The sequence below is a fragment of the Platichthys flesus genome, chromosome 9 (genome assembly GCF_949316205.1).
Source record: "Platichthys flesus chromosome 9, fPlaFle2.1, whole genome shotgun sequence".
Taxonomy (NCBI): Eukaryota; Metazoa; Chordata; class Actinopteri; order Pleuronectiformes; family Pleuronectidae; genus Platichthys; species Platichthys flesus.
Genome location: NC_084953.1, coordinates 19,356,824 through 19,378,529, shown reverse-complemented (window position 1 = coordinate 19,378,529; position 21,706 = coordinate 19,356,824). Strand labels below are relative to the sequence as shown.

At 42.5% G+C, this 21,706-nt stretch overlaps 2 protein-coding genes across 6 annotated transcripts in view; one reads left to right on the top strand and one right to left on the bottom strand.

Annotated features, from left to right (window-relative positions):
• The window catches only part of usp24 (ubiquitin specific peptidase 24), a 31,498-nt gene extending 13,358 nt beyond the window's left edge, over positions 1 to 18,140 (bottom strand). The window contains exons 1-45 of one of the 5 annotated variants that reach the window (XM_062394896.1): positions 17,754 to 18,140; positions 14,923 to 15,091; positions 14,635 to 14,702; positions 14,397 to 14,540; positions 13,943 to 14,068; positions 13,767 to 13,802; positions 13,606 to 13,671; positions 12,431 to 12,496; positions 12,152 to 12,226; positions 11,410 to 11,568; positions 11,174 to 11,288; positions 10,887 to 10,990; positions 10,619 to 10,726; positions 10,399 to 10,494; positions 10,108 to 10,269; positions 8,804 to 8,896; positions 7,766 to 7,873; positions 7,521 to 7,670; positions 7,153 to 7,284; positions 6,546 to 6,657; positions 6,376 to 6,452; positions 6,120 to 6,260; positions 5,936 to 5,989; positions 5,716 to 5,849; positions 5,517 to 5,583; positions 5,200 to 5,310; positions 4,971 to 5,078; positions 4,519 to 4,692; positions 4,348 to 4,433; positions 4,021 to 4,129; positions 3,731 to 3,886; positions 3,537 to 3,634; positions 3,298 to 3,393; positions 2,986 to 3,208; positions 2,729 to 2,891; positions 2,293 to 2,454; positions 2,052 to 2,122; positions 1,793 to 1,953; positions 1,650 to 1,711; positions 1,305 to 1,496; positions 1,092 to 1,206; positions 831 to 975; positions 624 to 743; positions 389 to 514; positions 77 to 175 (exon numbers count right to left, since the gene is read on the bottom strand). In XM_062394896.1, the coding sequence (XP_062250880.1) occupies positions 77 to 175; positions 389 to 514; positions 624 to 743; positions 831 to 975; positions 1,092 to 1,206; positions 1,305 to 1,496; positions 1,650 to 1,711; positions 1,793 to 1,953; positions 2,052 to 2,122; positions 2,293 to 2,454; positions 2,729 to 2,891; positions 2,986 to 3,208; positions 3,298 to 3,393; positions 3,537 to 3,634; positions 3,731 to 3,886; positions 4,021 to 4,129; positions 4,348 to 4,433; positions 4,519 to 4,692; positions 4,971 to 5,078; positions 5,200 to 5,310; positions 5,517 to 5,583; positions 5,716 to 5,849; positions 5,936 to 5,989; positions 6,120 to 6,260; positions 6,376 to 6,452; positions 6,546 to 6,657; positions 7,153 to 7,284; positions 7,521 to 7,670; positions 7,766 to 7,873; positions 8,804 to 8,896; positions 10,108 to 10,269; positions 10,399 to 10,494; positions 10,619 to 10,726; positions 10,887 to 10,990; positions 11,174 to 11,288; positions 11,410 to 11,568; positions 12,152 to 12,226; positions 12,431 to 12,496; positions 13,606 to 13,671; positions 13,767 to 13,802; positions 13,943 to 14,068; positions 14,397 to 14,540; positions 14,635 to 14,702; positions 14,923 to 15,091; positions 17,754 to 18,032 (5,418 nt within the window). In that variant the 5' untranslated portion in view covers positions 18,033 to 18,140. The remainder of the gene's footprint in view (positions 1 to 76; positions 176 to 388; positions 515 to 623; positions 744 to 830; positions 976 to 1,091; positions 1,207 to 1,304; positions 1,497 to 1,649; positions 1,712 to 1,792; positions 1,954 to 2,051; positions 2,123 to 2,292; positions 2,455 to 2,728; positions 2,892 to 2,985; positions 3,209 to 3,297; positions 3,394 to 3,536; positions 3,635 to 3,730; positions 3,887 to 4,020; positions 4,130 to 4,347; positions 4,434 to 4,518; positions 4,693 to 4,970; positions 5,079 to 5,199; positions 5,311 to 5,516; positions 5,584 to 5,715; positions 5,850 to 5,935; positions 5,990 to 6,119; positions 6,261 to 6,375; positions 6,453 to 6,545; positions 6,658 to 7,152; positions 7,285 to 7,520; positions 7,671 to 7,765; positions 7,874 to 8,803; positions 8,897 to 10,107; positions 10,270 to 10,398; positions 10,495 to 10,618; positions 10,727 to 10,886; positions 10,991 to 11,173; positions 11,289 to 11,409; positions 11,569 to 12,151; positions 12,227 to 12,430; positions 12,497 to 13,605; positions 13,672 to 13,766; positions 13,803 to 13,942; positions 14,069 to 14,396; positions 14,541 to 14,634; positions 14,703 to 14,922; positions 15,092 to 17,753) is intronic. The other 4 variants (XM_062394897.1, XM_062394898.1, XM_062394899.1 and 1 more) reach the window with 4 other exon arrangements.
• A 1,228-nt stretch (positions 18,141 to 19,368) lies between these two features.
• Positions 19,369 to 21,424, top strand: bloc1s2 (biogenesis of lysosomal organelles complex-1, subunit 2). The gene is made up of 5 exons (XM_062396317.1): positions 19,369 to 19,570; positions 19,778 to 19,894; positions 20,045 to 20,164; positions 20,279 to 20,383; positions 20,926 to 21,424. The coding sequence occupies exons 1-5, from the start codon at positions 19,405 to 19,407 to the stop codon at positions 20,955 to 20,957; spliced, it is 540 nt and encodes a 179-aa protein (XP_062252301.1). The 5' UTR covers positions 19,369 to 19,404; the 3' UTR covers positions 20,958 to 21,424.
• The last annotated feature ends 282 nt before the right edge of the window (positions 21,425 to 21,706 follow it).

Sequence of the window (21,706 nt, the reverse complement as noted above, 5' to 3'; positions counted from 1 at the left end):
CACATTATTACTGAGCTGTTGCACAGTTATCTTTATATTTAAATTTGCGAAGTGTGTGTGTGTGTTTGAATTCTACCTTTAGATGCTCGTCCAGCTGGTCCACCAGGCTAGTGAAGAACTCGTAGGCATCCTGCTGTTCCCTCACATACAACTCCTTGTTCCACATCTTGAAGATCTGCAACAGACATAACACATTTACAACTGGGTAATTTTATATAGATAGACAGTCTAGAAACCGAAAGAGACACACTGCTTAGTTCAAAACACAGATTCAATTTTTCTGTTGACCACTTTTAATTCTCATTTAGCATTGTATTGACTAATACCTGAAATAACAGTAAAGTAAGTGCAATTAGAATCATCGATGTTAAATTATAGAGCCGTTCACCTTCCAGAAGTTCTCAGGTATATAGTATTGCAGTTTGCTCTCCATCAGATGTCCAAACAAAGACTGCACCTGGTAGAAGACACTTTCCTCAGGCTGGTCTGTGTCATCCTCAATGGAGAGGAAAGCCTTAAAGTAAACATGTGCAGTCACTGGAGTTAGATTCACTGTCTAGAACTTAAAGTGTACAAACAGTTTGATAAATACAGGAAGTAAACTACATATAGGAATCACGTACCTCTGCCAGACCTGGCTGCATGTAGAGCTGCTGGAACACAGCATTCATGTAACATGTGGCTCCTCCGTTCTTCAGCCCGACAAAACCTGAGACTGATCGGCTCTCTACAGGAGGCAGATACTGAGAAAGAGACCAGAGTTAGTTTGACATTTGAAGTATAGCAACTATAACGTTATATAGCAACTCATATTGTAAGAGATTAGTTACATCGAACTCCTTGCAGAGAGAAGGATCATACTGGTGATGCATGGACAGTAACTCTTTGGTGATGAGCCGGAGGTTTGAGAGAGAGCTGTCAGCCAGCATCACCAGCACCTCGTAGGCTGCCAGTCTGCTGCTGGCTGTGCTGCACCTGACCACACACACACAGAAACATTTAGGAAGCGGTTTGCAGTGATCTGTCAATTAAATGGCAAAATCTTTTTCAAATCAATCACTTCTTTTTTTTTTTACAATGTCATGACATACTTTGGATGGAAGTCATGGCTGGGAGCTGGGGATGGTGTGGGGTTGGAGCTGTTAATAATAATGCGTGAGGCTCGAAACAGGAAGTCGTCCAACAACTGCTGGATGAGAGATGGACCTGGAAAACATACATTTGCACATTGCCATTATATATTAGAGTTTTTAATGTGCAATCTTGTAAATGCATTTGGTATTTGCGTGTTCATTTGTGTTCACCAAGATGTTCCTTTTCATTGCCACAGAGTGAGAGCAAGGTCTTGATGAGGCGGAGGTGTCCAGCCAGGAGGACATTGTCTGCCTCGCTGGTCTCCATCTCAGAGCTCCAGCTGGGCTCAAAGTTGTCCAGCCAGGAGATCTCATCCTCCAGCATGGTGGCTGCACTCACTTTTAACGCCTCCATCTCAGATGCTACAGCAGGTCAGACAGGTGGAGAAAAAGGGTGGGTGGGAGATAAGGTAAGAGAGAGGAAAACAGTCACCTTTAGTTTCTGGATATAACAATTACGACATCTTCATATCCATGAACTGATATAAGGGATTGAGGAGACATTTATTGGCTTACTGGTTAGGTCATCCAGAAGCTGGCATCTTAGGTCAAAGTACTCAGTGCACTGGGACAGCAGCCTGGGGAGAGAAAGCACCATCAACAAAAGAACCCAGTGAAAGTGTAAGAGATGTATGTCTTGTTTTTCTTGGATTAAGTACCTCTGGTTGACTCCCCTCATGACCGATGTGGGACTCCACAGTGGCAGTTGAGCAGTGAGAATGACTGAGAGCACGAACAGGTTGGGTTTCTGAACTTCAGGGAAGCCTGAGGTGTCAGACTGGCTGAGAGTGTACAGCTGATCACAAGCCACACGGCGGATCTGACAGAGGAGGTGACAGAGAAAGCATGTGTGACACACTGGAGTGGTAAGGATATATGCAGTATTTCTTATATGCAGTCTATTATGAGTTTTTTTACCTCTCCACTCGGAGATCCCAGCAGAACATCAATAATGAAATCATTGACGGAGGGAAGGTTGTAAAAAGAACCTGGAGAAACCAAACAGAAGATTTTGTTATATTTCAGAACTCTGCAAACCACCTTAAGATGCCCTATAGACAAATCAACATTGTGTAGTATCCTAACACTGTATACTGGACCAGCGATGTTCACTAATTATAGTATGTGTGGTGTGTTTGCACTCCTGTGTGAGTCTTACACAGCTGCTGACAGCGTAACTGCAGACAGGTAACGAGCAGGGACAGAGCCTCGCGGGCGATGATGGTGTCTTTGATGGAGACACTCTGCTGTCTGACGCATATCCCTGCATGCAACGCTGTCGGGATGGTCTCCCCCTCACTGCTGGAGCTGCAGTTACTTCCTGCAAACAAACACAAACACACACACAGAGAACATTTCTTTATCTTTCATTTCATTAGCTTTTGCTTTTAGCATAGCAAATGCTCACAACTAAACATTGAATGTCACTTTAGGTGAGAAATCAGGAATGAAGTTGTCCCGGATGATACAAAACCTCCTGACTGTAAACATGTAGTTGATGCCACAACAAGTTCTCCATAAATGTAGAAGGAATAATGTGAAGAACAAGGACGTATGAAAAACATGAAAGGTTTTGAGTGAGTTTTCTGTCCTACCTGTACTGCTGACTCTGGTGCGAACTCCCTGTGGGAGAAGTGATGTGTGGGTCTCTCTGATTGGCTGAGGGCTGCCAACGAGATCCAACCGGCCAGCTGCAGCTGCCCAGGTCAGACGCATGAAGCAGGCCACCGTGGAGGTGAAATCACCCACCTCCATGGTCTGGATAAGAGACAGAACAAACAGTGTTCTTGAAAATACTCTACACTTATATGATCAATGAGGATTGAGAGCAGAGAGTGTGTGAGTCCAGTACCTGAATGGCCACACGAGCAGCAGGTATAATCTCCTCCACTCTTATGGACGAGCGCTCAGACAAAGACATCTGTCTGTAGGAGGACTTCTCTGGAGTTCCACAGAGAGACAGCTGCCGCCCTGCTCTGCCTGCATTACGAAACGGACGGGATGACAGCGCCTCGCCATCTCTGATGACATCATCATCCAGTGCTGCAGGCATGCTCTGACCAACCAGAAGGAACCTGAAAATACAGCCAGGTAAGTATGGAAGTCTTGACAGAATATATATCCATCCTTGTGTATGTGTGTGTGTTCATGAGGCATTTTGAACCTGGCCAGCTGAAGACAGATTGAGTAGACTCCCTGTCTGGTGTCGTAGTCCACCTCTGATGGGATGGAGTCCCTTTGCATCACATTCACCACCAGACTGCAGAGGCAATACACAGGGACAGTACTGAAGAATATACTATATATATTATTCTCTACTGTGTATCCTTTTAGTTAAAAGCATAGCTATTATGTCAGCTGACATTACCCACAGTGGAACAGTTCTATTCTTTGTGCCATTACCTGAGACCTCCTGCTTTCAGGAAGTTCTCACAGAAGGACTTGCTGCTGGTTTTGGCCATCTCATCATCAGATGTGGGCATGAGCTTTGAACTCAACACCTTACACAAAGATAAGGAGTGAGAAAACAGATGTCATACTCACTTATCTAACATTGAAATGTGAAAATATGTGTTACATATGAATGAAGTGCCTACCTCCAGGTTGTAGAGCACTCTGAAGGTTGACATGCCAGGTGCTGAGGATCTGAACAGTGTCTCCAATATAGTTGCAGCGCTGGGCTGGTGCTGCTGCTTGGAGGCCATGGATGGAGACCGAGAGCCTGTAGCCTGGCTGAGGGTGAACAGTGTCTTCTACAATAAAGACATCCAGGAATATTAGAAAATAATTGAGACAGAAGGAGGAGAATACAGGCATTGGCAAAGAACAAAATAGGTAGAAAATAGACCATGGAGGTTAAAGCATTTTAACAGACAGTTTGATGTACCTGGTGGCTCCAGACACTGGATTCTTTGGGAACAAAGTTGTCCAAAGCATCCTGCACATCTGGGTCTGTTGGGATCAACAGCAGCAGCTTCCTCACACGAAGGGTGATTCTGGGGATAACATAAATACACGCAGTATGAAAAAGCTGTCTGAAGTCCTGCTATAGCCACTGTGTCACACTAGGTTAATACAATCAGCTAATCAATGCAATTAACATTTCTTTGAAAGTATTTGTTTTAAATGACAGTTTGCTAGCTAGAATAGGAATCTTAATTAAGACACTTATAGCATTTAAGATGGTTGAAGTACATCCTGGGGAACATCTCACCTGGATTCATCAAGGTTAGCCAGCTGGTAAAGCATCTCAAACACATTACACACCAAAGCCATCACCACACCAGGCAGGGACTTCTCCTGGAGATAGAGGAACATAGACACATTAGATCCAATCCAAACACTTGATTGTGTCCTTATTCTAAAGACATGTCTGACATGGTACCTGCTCCAAGGCGTAGGCAGAGTTGAAGACGGCGGAGCTGGAACTGCTAGAGGCTGAGGCCGAGGACTCGGAGCTACCAGATGGGGTACCAGTGCCGGAGCTCTTCACAGTCAGACTCTGTTCATCGTTAAAACCAAGCTGTGACAGCAGCTTCTGGTCCCGATTCATGGTGAGCTAAAAGACGGTGCAGGGGCAGTGACAGGATGGAGTGAAAGAAAAAAACAAACAGTGAGGAAGATAGATGAAGGGTGCGTTTCCCCTGCGACACAAAAGATGCAGAGGGGCATCCCAGCAAAAACAAGAGGATAGAGGACCCTGCTTAGAGGACTTAACTGTGCAGCCATTTATAGTTTTTACTGGCTTCAGGGGAATCACATGATTGGGAGAGGAGAAAAATGATTTGATGAAGGAGAGAGCTTAAATAGAATAAACAAATTATAATGGAGACTTACAAGACTTACCACACTATCATTGGCAAAGATCTGGACATTATCCACCGGACAGCTCAAGTGCTCAGATATCTTCCACCGGATACTTCCTATTGTCTCATTACTGTGGGTCTGCAGGACACACACGTACACACAAACAGGCACAAGCAGTGAGCAGAGTTACTTCCTCTGTTGGTTTTATGCTACATAATTAATGTGTAAGAAGGAACTTGAGGGAAAAGTCTCACAATACCTCTAAGGTGAACGTGTCTTTGGTTGACTCATAGGTGATGTGAAGAGTGACAGGGTGTCCATTGTACGAGGCCCCATGAGGTAGAATAGTGCGAGGAACTGAGTACATGTCCTACAGAGAAACCCACAAAAATACTCAGCAACATAAAAATATTTAAATATGTGAAAAGATGTTGACAAGATAGATTTTTTTTTTTAATTAAGTAGCAAGTGTTTTTGACATAAGAACATTTGCTATTTGTTTATGCCCTGGTTTAACAGACACATTTATTGTCAAATTAACAATCAGACCCTGAGTGGGAAGACTGCATGGCCTACCTCTATAGTGATGACATAGCGCTCAGCCAATAGCAGCAGTCTTTCGATTATTACCAGCTTAGTGGATCTAGAGAACAACACACAAAGAAGAGCATCCATGAGACTGAATAATAGGGGACAACTGTATTTTAAAGAAGAGATGTTAAATAAATGACTAAACACAAACTTGTTGTAATAGGGTTAGTAACTATGTTCTTACCCAAACCCCCCTCTGTACCTGGATGGTGATTGTACAGATGTGGCCACAGTCGGCATGGCGGTGGCTGTAAGCATCTTGGTTGCCCTAGTCACAGCATGGGTCAAAGTTGGACCACCCAGAGCCGAACTCGCTGCCTGAACAGAAAAAGGAAGAGAAATGTGTAATCAGGTTTTGATTTCCGCAAAACGACACAAAAACATGAACATATCTATCCACTTACCTCTAGTCTCTTGTAACAGTCAGCAATGAACTTCTTATGCAAATTTACAGAATCCTGCAATGGATGAAATGTTAACATTATATGTGAATCAGGTTGGTCACAGGAATTCAGTGGCAAATATCAACACTGTCATGGTTCAGTTATATCTTCTATTTGTATTTGTTGTGTACACATATACACTGACCTTCTTCATCTTGGGATTGAGGTTGGTGTAGCTGTATGTGATTATGAGCTGGATTGCTTCATTAGCTATTTCTTCATCAGGGGTTTCCATGGCGATGCGCCAGATAAAATCCATCCCTGCCAGGTCAAGGCGCTCCACACACTGTAATCAGATGACATGATATGACATCATGAAGGTGTCTTTTACTGTACACACATTTTTAATGAATTTCAACTGTACACATAAGTTAGCTGTTAGCATGTTTGTGAGGACTGACCAGCTGAGTTCCTTGACGTTTCAGGCGATGGTCACATAGATTAACATTCTCAAAGAAGGTCTTAAACAGATTAAAACCTGTGAGGGGCATTAAATGTAAACATCACACAATGGTTAATAAACAAAAATGAAGATAGTTGGTCAATAGTGTATCTCTAAGCAGTTTCTCACCGTTCATGGTGATCTCATATGGCTCAAGTTTTAAGATCTTCTCTTTGAAGAGCTGCTGCTGAACATCACTCTCAAGGTCATGCTGTCCTTTGGTGAACCACTCGAAACACATCTGCACACATCGGAACGAGCTATGTTGAAGGTTCATTAACTTCATTTGTGGATACATGATTTGGGGTGCACTGGATTGTGGGTTGTCCAGATGGTCAACTGCCCATTTTACTTTGTTTCACAGAGAGCATCTGTTGCAGACGCTGCTATAATTTGTATTAGTTAGATCCTCTGTAAACATGTGCACTGAACTGTCGACAAACACTACCCCACATTGGGACACAGGAATGATGCTAATGATTAGAGCCACAGATTTAATCAGTCTTAGACAACAGATCTGTAAAAGGTGCCTCCTATTACCACTCTCTCTCTTATCTTATCAAATTAATAATTATTTCTTAGACTACATCAAAACTCCAGGCTCGGTAACTTTCATCTACCGTTTCCTGATTTACTGCATTTGTTTTCTCCTAAACAGTAACTGAGAAGAAAGGAGCTAGCAATGAAAAACAAATGGCCAAGGACAAGAGTTTAATTTGCATAACTGTTTCCATACCTCACGGTCAAGTTCACAGACGTCCGGCCCCGACACCAGGCACTCCCAGAGCTCTTTGGCCCTATTCCAGACAAGGTAGAGGCTGGCCTCCTGGAGGAAGAAGGCCAGGAAGCGCAGGTGGCTGTCCAGATACTAAACATTGAGTCAGAGAGCCATGTGTAAGCTCGACCCCTGATCACACACTGTCAACATATCACTGTGCAGTTTGAGTTTGATTAATGCCTGTGTACTGTGTAAAACCCAGTCCAGCTCGGATAGAGACTTGTATTAATGTCAAATAATAAATTGTATCATCAATCATTTGTACGAGCAGCGCTGCAGCTCAATAGAGCAGTACAGATAATCATTAAAGAAATGAAAAAAAGGACCTCCTGGTAGGTGTATCGTCCATCCACCAGGGTTGAGCCTGAAAGTCCATTATTTCCCGCAGCAGTCGCGGCCAGTCGATGGCAGCACACGAGGGATCCTGTGATCAGTTTGACGATCTCAAAGTTCTTCTTCAGGTCCTGGATGATGCTCTGTGGGGTGGCAAGGAACGGTTACCATGGCAACACCCGCATGAATGTGCAACAAATCATTTTGATGATGTGTGTGTTTGTTGCTCTGTGTGTACCTTGTCCTGTTTTTGATAGGTCTGCTTGATGAAAGAACGGGTGATCTCGTGCAGCTGACGGAGAGCCGGAACAACCCAGACTGCCTGAGGACTGCTCTGCTGAGAGGCCTGTTGTGACACACACACACACGATAATGATATTTGCTTAAGTACAACAAACACAAATTGATATGCTACATGAACAGAGGTCTGTGACCTTCGCTACTACTCAGATTTAATTATTGTACGTCACTGCTTTGTCATCACAGACGCACCATTTTGTATTTAAGACTTTATCGAGACGTCATGGAAATTAAACCAGAGCCAGGAACATAAAGGATTTGGCAAAAATATATCTGTATTTGTCCAACTGTTAAAATCAAATATCAAACAGGTACTTCCTATGTAAAACCCTCATTCCTGACTCTGATTAGATTCCTTTTAGCTTAAAGGTTCAGTGTGTGGGATTTTCTATTATCTAGCGCTGAAGTTGTAGACTGTAACCAACTGAATCCCCCTCCCCTCACCCCTGCCTTCCCAAACCTGTAGGAGAAAGAACGTTAGCCTTCAAGAAAGGCAACAACGTGCAGGTTTCTCTCTAAAGCCACTGTTTGGTTTGTCTGTTCTACTGCTTCTGTAGCAGCATGGCGGTGCAACATGGCAGATTGAACCCTAATGAAAACATCATTATGATTGTTGAATTAGGACTTCTGCAGATAGATCCCTCCAAACCCGACACACTAGACCTTTAAGTAACCGTGCTAGCACTTCCACCAAAGCTGTCCACTCATCCAGCAGCTAAATCACTCATTTGATTCTACTCTCACCCAAGATCAACACCACTGTGTAAATCATTAGTCAGTGCCAAAGCATAAAATTAACACACACCTTGTTAAACAACCTGATGTTACGATCAAAGTGTGAAATTATCAACCTGTGACAAAAGAAACCCCTTTGTAGTTTAGCCCTGATCCGCGATTGGTCTGCAGGCGTGAAGCAGTGAGATTGGATACAGATTTGGTCAGTGGAATTAGAAATTATACGGGTTCCTTTTCTTACTTTGGCCAAAGCGTTAGCTTTCTTCTTGCTCCAAGAGCCAGAAAGAAAAGAGCTTTGAGTGTCGCTGCCTTTACTCTCCTCCTGAGTGTGAGTCTAGAGACATTTTATTGGAGGTTGATAGGAAGAATGAAAATGTATGGCTTCACAAACAGTCATTTTTTCACAGCATATATTTAGACATCATGTCACAGCAAGAAAAGCACAGTGCAACTAAAAATATCAAAGATAGCTTTGTGGTATTTAGGTGTACTAGTCGACCATATTGGAGATTTAGCTCTACTGGCAGATTTACAACAGACATATTCAGAGGTGGGTGAGGAAAACCTGTTACATTTTGTGGATATTTTAGATTCAGAGGCCCAAAACAGAATTTAATTTAAAATTGTTAAACAGCAGGCTGCATCTGCAAAACGAAATCAGTCCTTCTATAACATGTTTATCATTTAAGTATGAATAAATAAAGACTATGAAAAAATATTATGTAGCTATGAGCAAATACGATTGCACATTAAAGCATTAATTAATTTAGAGTTCTAACTTACAATTATGTTGTGTTTATACCTCAGTTTTTACTTATGAGTACCCAGAGAACAAGTTATAGACAACAAATGCATTAATAATATGAATTAGTAATTACACTGTACTCTGTTAATACATTACTGCCTTAATAAGGTACAGAATAAGGTGATTAATGGCTTGTGCAACAAAAAGAATCAATGAAAGTAAAAAGGTTCTCAATTAAAGAAATCATTGTAATCAATATATGTGAGTGTTTTCATGTACATTTGATTACCTATTTAAATCCTTCTATCTGCGAATATGAAGGAATTATGGAAAAGTAAGTCTGAAATCATAATAATAAATAATCGCAGCCGACTCAAACAACAACTGTGGAAGAGAGAAATGGAGAAGAAAGATTAAAAAGGAAAGGGTGATGACCTGAAGGACTAAAAAAGATGTTCACCTTAATAGAAAAAACCTGCCTCATATCCCTAAGCTCACTGCTGCGAGCCTGGGACACACTCAGATGACGAAGGTACACAAACAGAAGGTGTAGCTTAATATCTAGAACTAACAGGGACTTGTTAACTTTAGACCAACTGTCACAACAGGAGCAAAAATGTAGGGGCCCAATGTAACACTCGCTTTAAAAGCTGAGCTGCACGATAAACAGTTACTGGCTTCAGATAAGGAATCAGAAAAGACAAAAAATATACACATCCTCAACGACCAAGTGACACTAATCAATACCCTTGCCCCATAACTACATAGATAAAACTGAACAATTGGAGCATCTGTCTCACCTTCTTTATGTCCTCAATACATTTAATGATGTAACTGCGTTTCACCGCCTCTTTGACAGCATAAGCGTCACTCAGGATCCCCAGGTGCTCCTCCAACGCCTGCTGAACTAGACTGGTAGGCAGGGTGGGAAGATGAGCCAACTCCCACAGCACCTCCAGCACCTGAACAGGGACACACACACAGGTTTTCATACACTTTAATAATGAAACCTACTGTACTGTAGATTTCCATAACTCTTTTGTAACGATTCTCAATGTCTTCAGCTGAAGGACAGATATATATCAACATACCTTTCCAGTTGTGGTTTCAGAGCGAGCTTCTCTGCCAATCCTCCCTATCAGACTGAGCAGCTTCTGTCTCACACGGTCACTCTCAACCTCCCAGCTCTGAATCACAGGAAAACACATCATAAATAATATCATAAAAATGACCTGATAGCTCTGTCTTACAAGCCACTTGATATTGATTTTTTTCTCAGGAGTCCTGTAACAGAGTCTTTGTCGCACTGACCTTCTGTATGAGCACAAAGAGGTGAGTGAGTTGATCAAAGCTGAACTTCACAGCAGCAGCAGCGACGATTGTATGAATGTTTTCTATCACAGTTGATGACTGGCCCGCCTGAAACGCCCACACAAGAATCAACACATCCATCATGGATACGTCAGTTTACAGGGTTTCACTTTTTACATTAAAGAAGATAAAGCTTTTGAGGGTGCTTCATGAAAACACAATAATACCACAGATATGAATCTACTGTGATGTGCTCACTGGTGCTGACCTGTATTCTCCAGATCTTAGAGAGTTCATCCAGAGAAAGTTTACTGCCCAGCAGCTCAATGATTCCCTTAATCCTCTCACAGTACTGAGCTTGATCGATGTTTCCTGGTACAGACAAACATTTAAGGCACCACAGTGAATAAAGTCAACCTGGAACCAAATATACTTTTCTATTATTTGACAAAATTACCAAAATTACTTCTTATTTGTCTGTGTTTTGTTAAGCACTTTCTTAAAAGACTGTACAAACATGTTGAGATGTGGCCAAACGTGTGTGTTTTTTCTTACCTTCCAGTGCTATTGACAGAACTGAATTCTCTACAAGCCAGTCTAGCAGTTTATCTGTGTCAATAGCATTTTTCACCGTCTTGGAAACCGTGCTCTCTTCTATTAACTTTGTCACCTGAGAAACAAACACATAAAAAAAGTGCGACATTGGGCCAACAATGGAAGCATCTACAAAAATCAATCACCTGATACTTATAGAATAGTATACTTATACTATAGAACATATAAGAGCTGACCTCTTTGAGGGAGTTCATCTTGGTGGAGAAGTGGGGAGTTTTGAGCATACGCAGCAGCGTGTCCAGCCGCAGATCATCCACCACAGCGACCAGTTCCCTCTGGAACCTCATACACAGCAGCTTGATGGCCGACAGGAGGTCTGGGATGCTCACCAGTCGCTAGGGTTACAAGACGAACAAAGAATGACTATGTGATAACTAGTCAAAAAACGTTACAGAAACATATGAATTGTCCTATCATTATAAAAACCATACAAATCATTAGTGTGTAGTTTATAGAATCCAAGTGATATCGTCTTTGTGTTGATATAAGCTGGTAATTGCTCTACAGACACTGATCCAATCTCCTCCTTCTCTTGTTATACGCCAGTGTAATTTGTAATATCGGTGTTACAAGTCACAAGTTTTTACCCGGAGGAAAAATTAACACACCATTGCTTTCCTAGTCCTCATGCTTCTCATTTAACAATTCAGGCGAGTCAGGTGTAAGTGGAGGTTGATAGTTCTCTACTGTGCCGTAACTTTCTATTGCTCTGTAGCTCTCTGCAACTCTGTAATGAGCCGTATTCACTAAACCCAACCTGCGCGCTATGCAATCAAATTACAAAGACTTAAGTTTAAATCCCTATCTTAAATAAACCATGATATATTTGCCAATGTAAGATTTAGATTAACCTTCCTGATCCAACTGTCTAAGTAAGAAGTCTGCTAGCAGGAGGATAATTGTGAAAATCAAGCCTACCTTGTCTTTAAGATCCTTTTCCTCCAGGTTCTGTACATATTTGATCATCTTGTGGATGACTGGATCAAGCATCGGCTAGAAAACAAGAATACATCATAATTGAGCAAAAAAAGCCATGTAAACAATCAAAGCTGATCATTTGAACAGATAGATAGACAGAAATACACACTAAGAGGCCGCATACACATAAACACAGCAGGAACGAAGGGGGGACACAGAATGAAATAGGCTAAATAGGTTTGTGTGTGTGTGTGTGTGTGTACAGACAATAAAGGTTACCTGGACAAGGCTGGAGTTCAGGTATTCTGCACAAACTCCGAGAGGCTGGACCAGAGCTGATACACACTGTGTTGGGAGATGGAAAGAGACAGAATAACTCAGACATGACAAGACAACAAAAATTAAATAATGTTATCTGCAACAACTGTGGTGAGTCTCACTATCATAACAATAATTCAATCCATCTCTCTGTTTTTGTAATCAAGAAAATATGTCTTACATGATATGTCTTTGTCGGCTCATCAGTTAAAACACAAATAACAACAGCACTGAAAACCCCCTCTAAGATTTAAATGTTCAGGCCAGCAATTAAACTGTATTCAAACTGCAAGTGAGTAACAGAGAGGGAGCATAACCACATGTGCAGGTTAGTTTGTGATAACCAAGCATAGCTGTCACTGGTCATTTAGTGCTAAATCATAAGAGCCCACTGAGTGGTTCCCATGTTCCTGACTATCTGCTATCTCTGGTTTCCCTGAGAGCAGCTCTTCCACCTTCCTCCTCCTTTATTCACTCAGCAAACCCCCTCCCCCTGCACTCGATTTCCTGCTCAAAGCAGACAAATGAACGACTTATACTTGGGAGTCAGTAGAGGAGGGAACACTCCTCCCATTATCTTTCTTTCTTTCACTCTCAGTCACTCTCTCTCCAAAGCTTGGAGTGCGTTAGGTATCTGACAACTAACACACTCTACTGAGCTTCTACCGCCATTGAGGAGAGCTACATTGGTCTGCAACCAGTCACTGCCATATTAATATGCTAATGTTAGAGGAAGCATGTGTGCTGGGTGCACACATACACACACACACATTGAATCAATGGCTATGTGCTGCTGTGGTTCCGGCTAGGTTCCCAGAAGGAAGCATCAGTACAAAGATGCCTCAGAACACATAACACAACAGAGCATTTCAACCATCACGCAGCGGGAGGCTGAGAGCGTGTTTGTGTGTAAGTGAGTATTAAGCAGAGGGGGAAAGAAAGACATTCAGCACCCTGGAGCTGAAAGCAGTGGGGGTGAACATGGTGACCTTTTCCCTGTATAAGGCCATCTCTAAAGTCTGTCTACAGTCCCTCTCTCAAACCATCACCAGAGTGGGAACTATTTCATCAAGCCAAAGATACGTGAGGACATTTGTAAAGAGAGCAAAAAGACAAAGGTTAAAGAAAGGTCTTACGGCAATCTCGATTTCCTCAGTGTTGAGTTTAGACTGGATGGCAGTGAATCCTCCCAACTCTCCAAACTGGACATAAAAAGATGAAACAAGGTGGATTAGAGACAAAACTGTGCAATATGAAATATATGGAGAAAATATATGGGAAACTGCTCGTTACTCACCCGATTCACCAAATCAACCAGCCAACCATGAGGCTCCTGAAACAAAACATTGTTTTAAATGGCTTTAATCAGCAAGGAATTGGAACAATAGGTTACTGCGCGTCCTATAACGCTCGAATAAAACTTCACAGTATTAAAAGCAAAGGATGAGTCCAGATGAAAGAGTAGTCCCTTACTTTCTGATAGGTGTTGCTGGGAGAGACAGCAAACATGTTGGCCTCTTCTCCAAACACTTCAGCCCAGTTCCTTTGACAAGCTTTCATCCGATTCTTAAAATGGTACTCATTATCAGGGTTGAAGGCCTGAAAGATCAACAAGATACAGATAATAAATACATGCAGAAGAAGGGTTTTACACCCAAAATTTAGTGTATATAACTGAGGGAAGAAAAAAAAATAAGACGCAAATTTTTAACCCAAAAGGCTTTTGTTTATAGCAGAAGATAACTTTTAAATGCTGTATTAAAAAACAGCAAGAAGCATCAAGGAGTTTACTTCCACCGACTATAACTGAATATTGAGCCAGATGTTAATTTTTTTCCAGCAACATAGTTTCTTAAAATATTTCCAGAAACAAAAAACAGTGTAGAGGTATCAAAAGAGAAGAGAGACAGAGTAAGAGAGAACACACCATAGTCAGGACTCCCATCAGGTTTACAGGAACAGGGTCTTGCTTGACCCTCTCTGCCACCAGCTCCACCAGCAACATGAGCATGTTGTAAATCCCCTCATGAATCTCTGTGCCCCATTTGTGTACAGCACTGCTCGTCAGCAACTGGGGACGGAGAGCAAATAGACAGACAAGATTAAAGTCAGTGGAAATATGGATTAACGACACAACTCAATTGCTCTGTTTCTTTGTTGCCCACCTTTTTAAAGGCCTCGGGCATGCAGCGATCGATAAACCGCTTGCAGTTCTCATCAGCGTCAGCGAGACCTGACAGATGGGGAGATGATGATTGACATATTTTACCCACATTTATACTTGGGAAGAAAAAAAATGGCATCCGCGAGAGAGACGCAGATTGAGCCATGTTAACACGAGGTTTTAAAATAACATGTGAAAAACACCAGACGGTCCAAACAAAACATGCCACCCACACAGTTACAAAGATGGAAAGCATTTAGTTTCATGTAGACATAAAAAACAATCTTACTGTGCCTGGCGAGGCAGGTGGCTGCGATCAGGCACTTGCCCAGAGACTCCTCTCTCTTGTAAGGTATCGACCAGTGATCAGTGAAGACTCGACTCTCCAGCTCATACAGGTTGGTGGTGGGGAACTCCATGCTTTCCCCTGAGCAGTTCCCATTCTCATCATTGCTCCTCTGGAATACACGCACATGACAAATTCACAATCAAATGCAGTGTGTGACTTAATTTCAAACAGCTGGTCTCATTGTTTTATAATGACAGCAACAGTCTGTGCCTTTCTAAGATAATCCAAATGGCCTCCAGCAAAGATAAATTCATGCAGGACGATGCTGGATTCATTTTCTCCCTTTTGGAGATGAGCAGTAAGAATGTGTGCCCTCTCCTCTATGATCCGACCTTCATCTCTGCTTTATTTTCCCCTCTGCTTTCAAGGCAAATCCACACACTTGGGCGATTTCACATAGTGCACCAGCGATTATAGGAAAATGGTTCTGATGTGCAAGACAGGGAGTGAGAGCTAAAGTCAACTTCTGCATTTATGGCTCAGAACAACAAGTTCAATCTGAGCAAGCGGCTGCTATGAGGGGTAAGGTCTGTGAGTGTTTGTGGTGAAAGCAACAGCAGACATAGGATTTTTAAATAATTTACATCATTAAGTTGCTTACACATTCATGAAGTCATTTGAATATTCATGATCAAACTGCAGAACTCCCTCCTCTGAAACAGTGCTGCCCAGTGGAATGGCTCAGCAGACTAAAGCATCACTGATGCATGTCCTTGTTCAAATCAAGTAATTTGTGTTTCTTCTTGCATGAAAAATTATCTTTAAACAAGACTGAGTCCTGGGATTCAGCTCACACTACATTATAATTCTAATTAAAAATGTTACAATTAATTTGTCTATTGTAACTGGGGGCACTGCCTAGGGTTATACCTATAGTTATATTAGTATAATTAATGGACAATGTATTAAGTGCATTTGTTAGTGCACTGCATACTGATACATATGCTGGATAATATAAATTGACGTAAGGGACATTAAGTAGAGGCGAACTGGAGGGGAGGGGATGGAGGAGGATGCAACAGAGAAGCATCATATTTCATTCCTTCCCTTTCTCAGAAAACTAGAAATGACAGGCAAGATGGATGAGAGGACAAAGAGATAGACACAATGTTAACACAAGTAATAGAAAACAATCTATGTATGCAAGATTTCCCATCTTACAGTGTCACAAAAAAACAACCTCTTGATTTAACTTCAGTGTAAAAATCTAGTCCTGTTATTTAAGTATAAATCTTTCTCTCTTTTACAACAGTGGAACCTCTTACATGTCTCCATTAAACATGAAAACAAACTTGCAGATATGTTGCAACACTTTGTTTTAAGGGACATGAGGTAACTCATCGCCTCTCTGTTACTATGCACCCTGCAACCCTCCTGGGACCCCCCCTGCAAAAAGCTGCAATGTGTTTGTGTATGTTCGGGTGTCCACAAGGGCTATATTTAGCATCATTACATGAGGCCAAATCCCTGTGACATGTGTCTTAAGAATAAATACAGCAGAAAGAGGAAGAGACGGGAGGAAAGACAGCACTTTTATCTTCACTTGTTACTTTCTTAGTCTCACCACAAATGTGATTTTTTAGACAGTATGTATACAATCTCTGGCCCTTAAGGCTCAAGCTTGCATATATTCCTCTATTGACTGGTTGATTTAAGAGAGGATGAGAGGAAATAAAACGGAAAAAATCTTGTTCATTTGTACCTGTTGTACTGACCCACACACACAGTGTTGGATCTCAGCAGCACCACAACTTTACCGTCATAGGCTTACAACATGTGGTTGAATATCTGAATCAATGATCTGCCATAGAAGACTTTATTATCTTTTGACTGCACATACCAGCTTGACGAGATCTGTGAGAGAAACAGGGTGTGGGGTCAAGTTGTAAACAGCCACGAGCTCCTCGAGGTGTCAGTCAAATCAATCCTGCCATGTCATGTTTACCACTTTGTTTATTATTGTTTATTTATAAGTAGCCAGCAGAGATCACTGTTACAACACCGCACTGACAGTGAGCTAGCATCAAGGGAGAGGGCCATCAGGTAGATTCCTGACAACTGTCAAATAGCTGTCAAAGAACTGGTTACTGGCCTGGAAGGATCACACGCGAGTTATCGCTCACCAACACATGTTGACAGCTGACAGTGTGTGCAAGAGAATCATCAAAATGGCCACGTGAGACAAATACAATTGAGAAACCGATTGTGAGTCCGGTTCGAGTGGACCGCAATGTATGCAAGACACGAGCAGGGTCGAGGCTGTCAGAGAACCTGCTAGCTAACGTTAGCTAACCTATGCTAAGCAGACTGAAACGCATCCAAACATCTGACCGCGGGATAACAGACCGACCAGATCCTCGCAGCCTGATCACACCCAGTTCAAATGTGGGATTGAAATCCTCCGTGGTGATGCCTCTGTGCCGTCCCCCCTGGTCTACTCACTGGCGGGTTCAATTCCCAAATGACGCTAAGCTAGCAGCTAGCTAGCTATGTTAGCTCGTAAGTTTATTAATGCTATTTAGCCTCGTGATTGAAGTAGCTGAGCTCCATGATAACATCCAGTCATCCGGTCACTATGACCCAGTGACATGCCTGGTCCCGGAGGACTGTGGAGTAATTCCCCTCCTACTCTGACAGCGCGTTGTGCACGGTGCATGTAGCCCTGCAGCAGCTAAGTTTAGCTAGTTAAATGGGCGAGTCCTCCATCTCCCTTTAAGTTGTAATTAGTACCGTTCTCCTCCCTGGCTTATCCGCTGAATGCTCGCTCTTACCTCGCTATCCACCACATCGTGGTACGCAGGCGGCGGGTCAAACCCTCCCGTCCCCGTCCGCCCGCTGTTTTCCCCGTCTCCACTCGAGCCCGAGCCGGGGGCAGGCCCACTCTCCATCGGCTCGTATCCATACCCGAGTCCGGGGCTTTCGTTCGTCAGGAGCGCCACAGCCTCGTTGATGTCATTCTTTGCCAGCCGGAGCGCCTTCCGTATCACGTCGGGGTCTGGGAAGCCCATGCAGAGGAGCGTCGTTATGTGCTGCTCCTCTTCGGTCTCCATTGTCGGGGTGTCTCGGTCTCACGGCCTAATAGTAACTGGATGTTCGGCGCAGCCCTGTGGCTGTGCACGCCGCCATGTTTACAGTCCGCCGCTGTTAGCCTGTCACGATCTGACTTCCCCCACAACAGCGCCGACACAGGTGTTGCGCCGAGTTTTGCCTGCCAAGAACCGCATGCTCCGTACGGGAGCGCGCTTTGCGAAAGCTCATATAGATGTTGGATTTATTGTTTAACATCAGAGTCGCTTACACTATCTGATAAACATCAGTAATGCATTGAAGCTGAAACAGATACAACTAAATGAATATATCCAATGAAGAATTATGAAGGCAAAAAAATGCATATAAAAAATGATGTATATTACGAATTAATAGGTTCATCGTACATGACATGTGGCATGTTTATCATTTCACACAGGCCAAAGTTACAAATTTTCATCGGTAAAACTGTCTGTGACCAAAGTGTCAAAAATAAAAAATATTTACTGTGAATTTGAGAACCAGTTTAGATACTTATTGCAGATAAGGTGAGCGTCACACTGATTTGAATTTGGGTTATTGGTCCTACATTTGTAATGGAAATGCCATTCGCAATATGCCATACGATGCGTGACAAAACAGTTATAGTTGAATCACATCGCAAGGAATTCGTAAGCCAAATGAGATTTACTCATACAGCAGGTGAAACATCAGGAGTTGAGCCAGAATGTTTGCATAAATGAAAAAAAAGAAAACAAGTATGGAATGGATCGAAAGAAAGTAAGAACAGCGCAAGACAAAGATAGACACAAGATACGGATTAGAGTCAAGTGTTTTCTAGGCTTCATATTAGTATTGGGTAACAAAACATAAAGCTATACATAATGATGAACACTGATATGGGTGATGTTGATTATTATTCTGATAATAATCAATAAATTAAGTGTAATTATTATTACAACACTTATTCACATTTCAAGCTCAAATTAGTGAAACATATAATGAGGGTATTATTATTATCAATATTAATAACACATCAATTGATTAGTTAACAACTAGTCAAATAGATCCAATGGATATATTTATAGATTCAGTAGTAACTGATTGAGGTATACAACAAATTGTAATAATATAATTTGTACTCAAAGTGAAACTACAGATTGTGCCTTTCAATATTAATCCAACAGATCATCAACCATTTTCTTTGAATGATTTAATGAAGTTATGTGCGGTAATCACAGTCAGGACCAGAGGCTGTATTAGGGGAGGACACAGCCTCAGTCAACCTAAGGGCGTGGCAATGCGCGCGAGCAGGGCCAGTGCTCTGTGGCGGCGGGTGGACATCACGTGACCGCTCCGCTCATGTGACACGGAGAAAAAAAAAACGGAAATAAAATGGCAGCGACAGGGGACGAAGCTTCATCCATGGACAACATCTCTCGGGCTCCATCGGCCCACACAGCGGCTCCGACACCGGCCGCGGGCCCCAGCAGTCAGGCAGAAGGCCCGGAGGATGCAGCGGCCAGCCCGGCGCCCGCTCCCAGGAAGCCCCACACCAACAGTGGGTTATGTTCCCCAGCATGCTAATGCTAATAGCGCACAGCAATCATAACATTCCGTTTTAGCGTGGTACAAGTTGTCTACCAGTTTCCCCTCACATTATATTTTTCTTAAATGTCGCTTTGTCATAGTTTTAAATCTAATGTTGCTTGTTATGCTTGAACTTGGTGATTACTGTGTATTTTTGCTGCCTCACATGACTGTGCAGGTGATGGAGGTGTGGAGACAGCAGAGGAGGCTGTGGAGCCTGCAGAGCCTGACATCAACGAGCTGTGCACTGACATGTTTGACAAGATGGCCATCTTCCTGCAAGGAGAACTCACAGGTGTTGTCACCCTTCTCTTGTTTTTCCTGCACGCAGAAGCAGCTGCAGAGTACAAGAGTGATTTTCTTGTCTCCTGTTCATTCTGCTCTGCTCTTTACTCCTGGTTTCTTTTCTCACATGCACACTCTTTACTTCTCCTTGACCTCCCAGCCACCTGCGAGGATTACTGTCTGTTGGAGAACATGAATAAGTTAACCAGTCTGAAGTACATGGAAATGAAGGACATCAGCATCAATATCAGTCGTAACCTGCAGGACCTCAACAATAAGTGTGAGTGAGATGTGCAGAGTCTGCACAAAAATGCATGTTCAATATGTCCAATTCATATATTATTCTTATTACTATGTGCTTAAACTTCTAAATGGGATGTGTTTTTCTCCTCAGATGCAAGCCTACAGCCCTACTTGGACCAAATAAATCAGATCGAGGAGCAAGTCTCTGCACTTGAGCAAGCTGCTTACAAACTGGACGGGTACTCCAAAAAGCTGGGTAAGACAGAGGTGCAGAAGTTGTGTAGCAGGACTGATCATATTTAAACCTGCAATACAGAAGGGTTGTCTCACCTTCTGGCAATGAGAGAAATTACACTAACAGTGAAACCCTAGTGTAAGTGCATGGCCACATGTATGCAAATGTAGCGTGTCGCAGTTGTTGAACTCCATCGAAGCCGTGCTGCAGATGTCCGCTGATTGAAAGTGATCCAGAGGCAAACCTAAATCTGTTTGTCTTTGCTGTTGAACATTTCCTTTCTAAAGGTTTGTTTGTGCCTCTGAGAGCACACTTTCTGCATGGCAGTCTATCTTTAAGGGCTATCTTTTTTCGGATGGGATTCCCAGTTCATTTATTATCCATCCACATCTGTTACGATTTCCACCAGCAGATGGTGCTGTGATCCCACAGGCATATCATACCTAAATATTTTTACATTACAGACCACAAATGCAGCCAAATGTCACTGTGTGTTTCATTTTTGAATTTAGCAGCCCCTAATTGGAGACCGATTAAGCCCCTGACCTTCTGCTTCTTTACAGAGGCCAGATTCAAAAAACTGGAGAAGCGATGAAGAGGAAGAAGAGTCAGACTGAGAGTTACGGTGGCTTCTCACCTTCTCTCACCCTGCCCTGCCTAAGTCTGTTGTTGGCAGTGGAGCCAGAAGCTGTGGGCAGGATGTTAACTGAGACTGAAACAACAAGTCGGAGCCATTTTGACACCTAGAATTGACCAAGGAGGAAGCAGCTGAAGGAACATGAACTAGTATCCGGGTGCTGAGCTTAGATTTAACTCCAGTATCCCGGTTTTTGGCAGAGGACCTGCAGCCATGATGTACATGAATCCACAGTGTATATCCACATTCCTCTGCAGATATGCTTTATGTTGAATAAATCTGCTCAACGACCAGCATATCCTAAATGAGTGATGGAAACAGACTGTATCTAATGAAAACCACAGCAGATTGGCCGGCCCTTCACTGTTTGAGGTGTAAATAATGACATTTTTGTCGTATGTAGATAATAAACATGATGAAACATGTACATAGATTTGTTTTTTTTGATAACCAAGCCTTTTTATTATGTTTAAATTTAGACAACTAACCCCCCCCCCCCCCTTAAGGGAGAATTTGACTTAAAACCTGATACCTATATTCGGAGACCGTATCCTTTTTATTTATAGAGTAATGTGCCTGGAGAATGTGAACAGCACCACGTTCTGCTAAAGTTAACAAGAGATCACTATTTTAAAAGCTACTGTGTAGAGGACTGCTGAAAATCACAATCAGTTTGAAGTTTATAGATGAAAGAGACAGACATTTAC

Coding starts and splice junctions, on each gene's coding strand:
- bloc1s2 (XM_062396317.1), top strand. CDS start 19,405: ATGGCAGCGACAGGGGACGAAGCTTCATCCATGGACAACATCTCTCGG. Junction 19,895..20,044: donor CCTGCAAGGAGAACTCACAG/GTGTTGTCACCC, acceptor TTGACCTCCCAG/CCACCTGCGAGGATTACTGT. Junction 20,165..20,278: donor GCAGGACCTCAACAATAAGT/GTGAGTGAGATG, acceptor TTTTCTCCTCAG/ATGCAAGCCTACAGCCCTAC.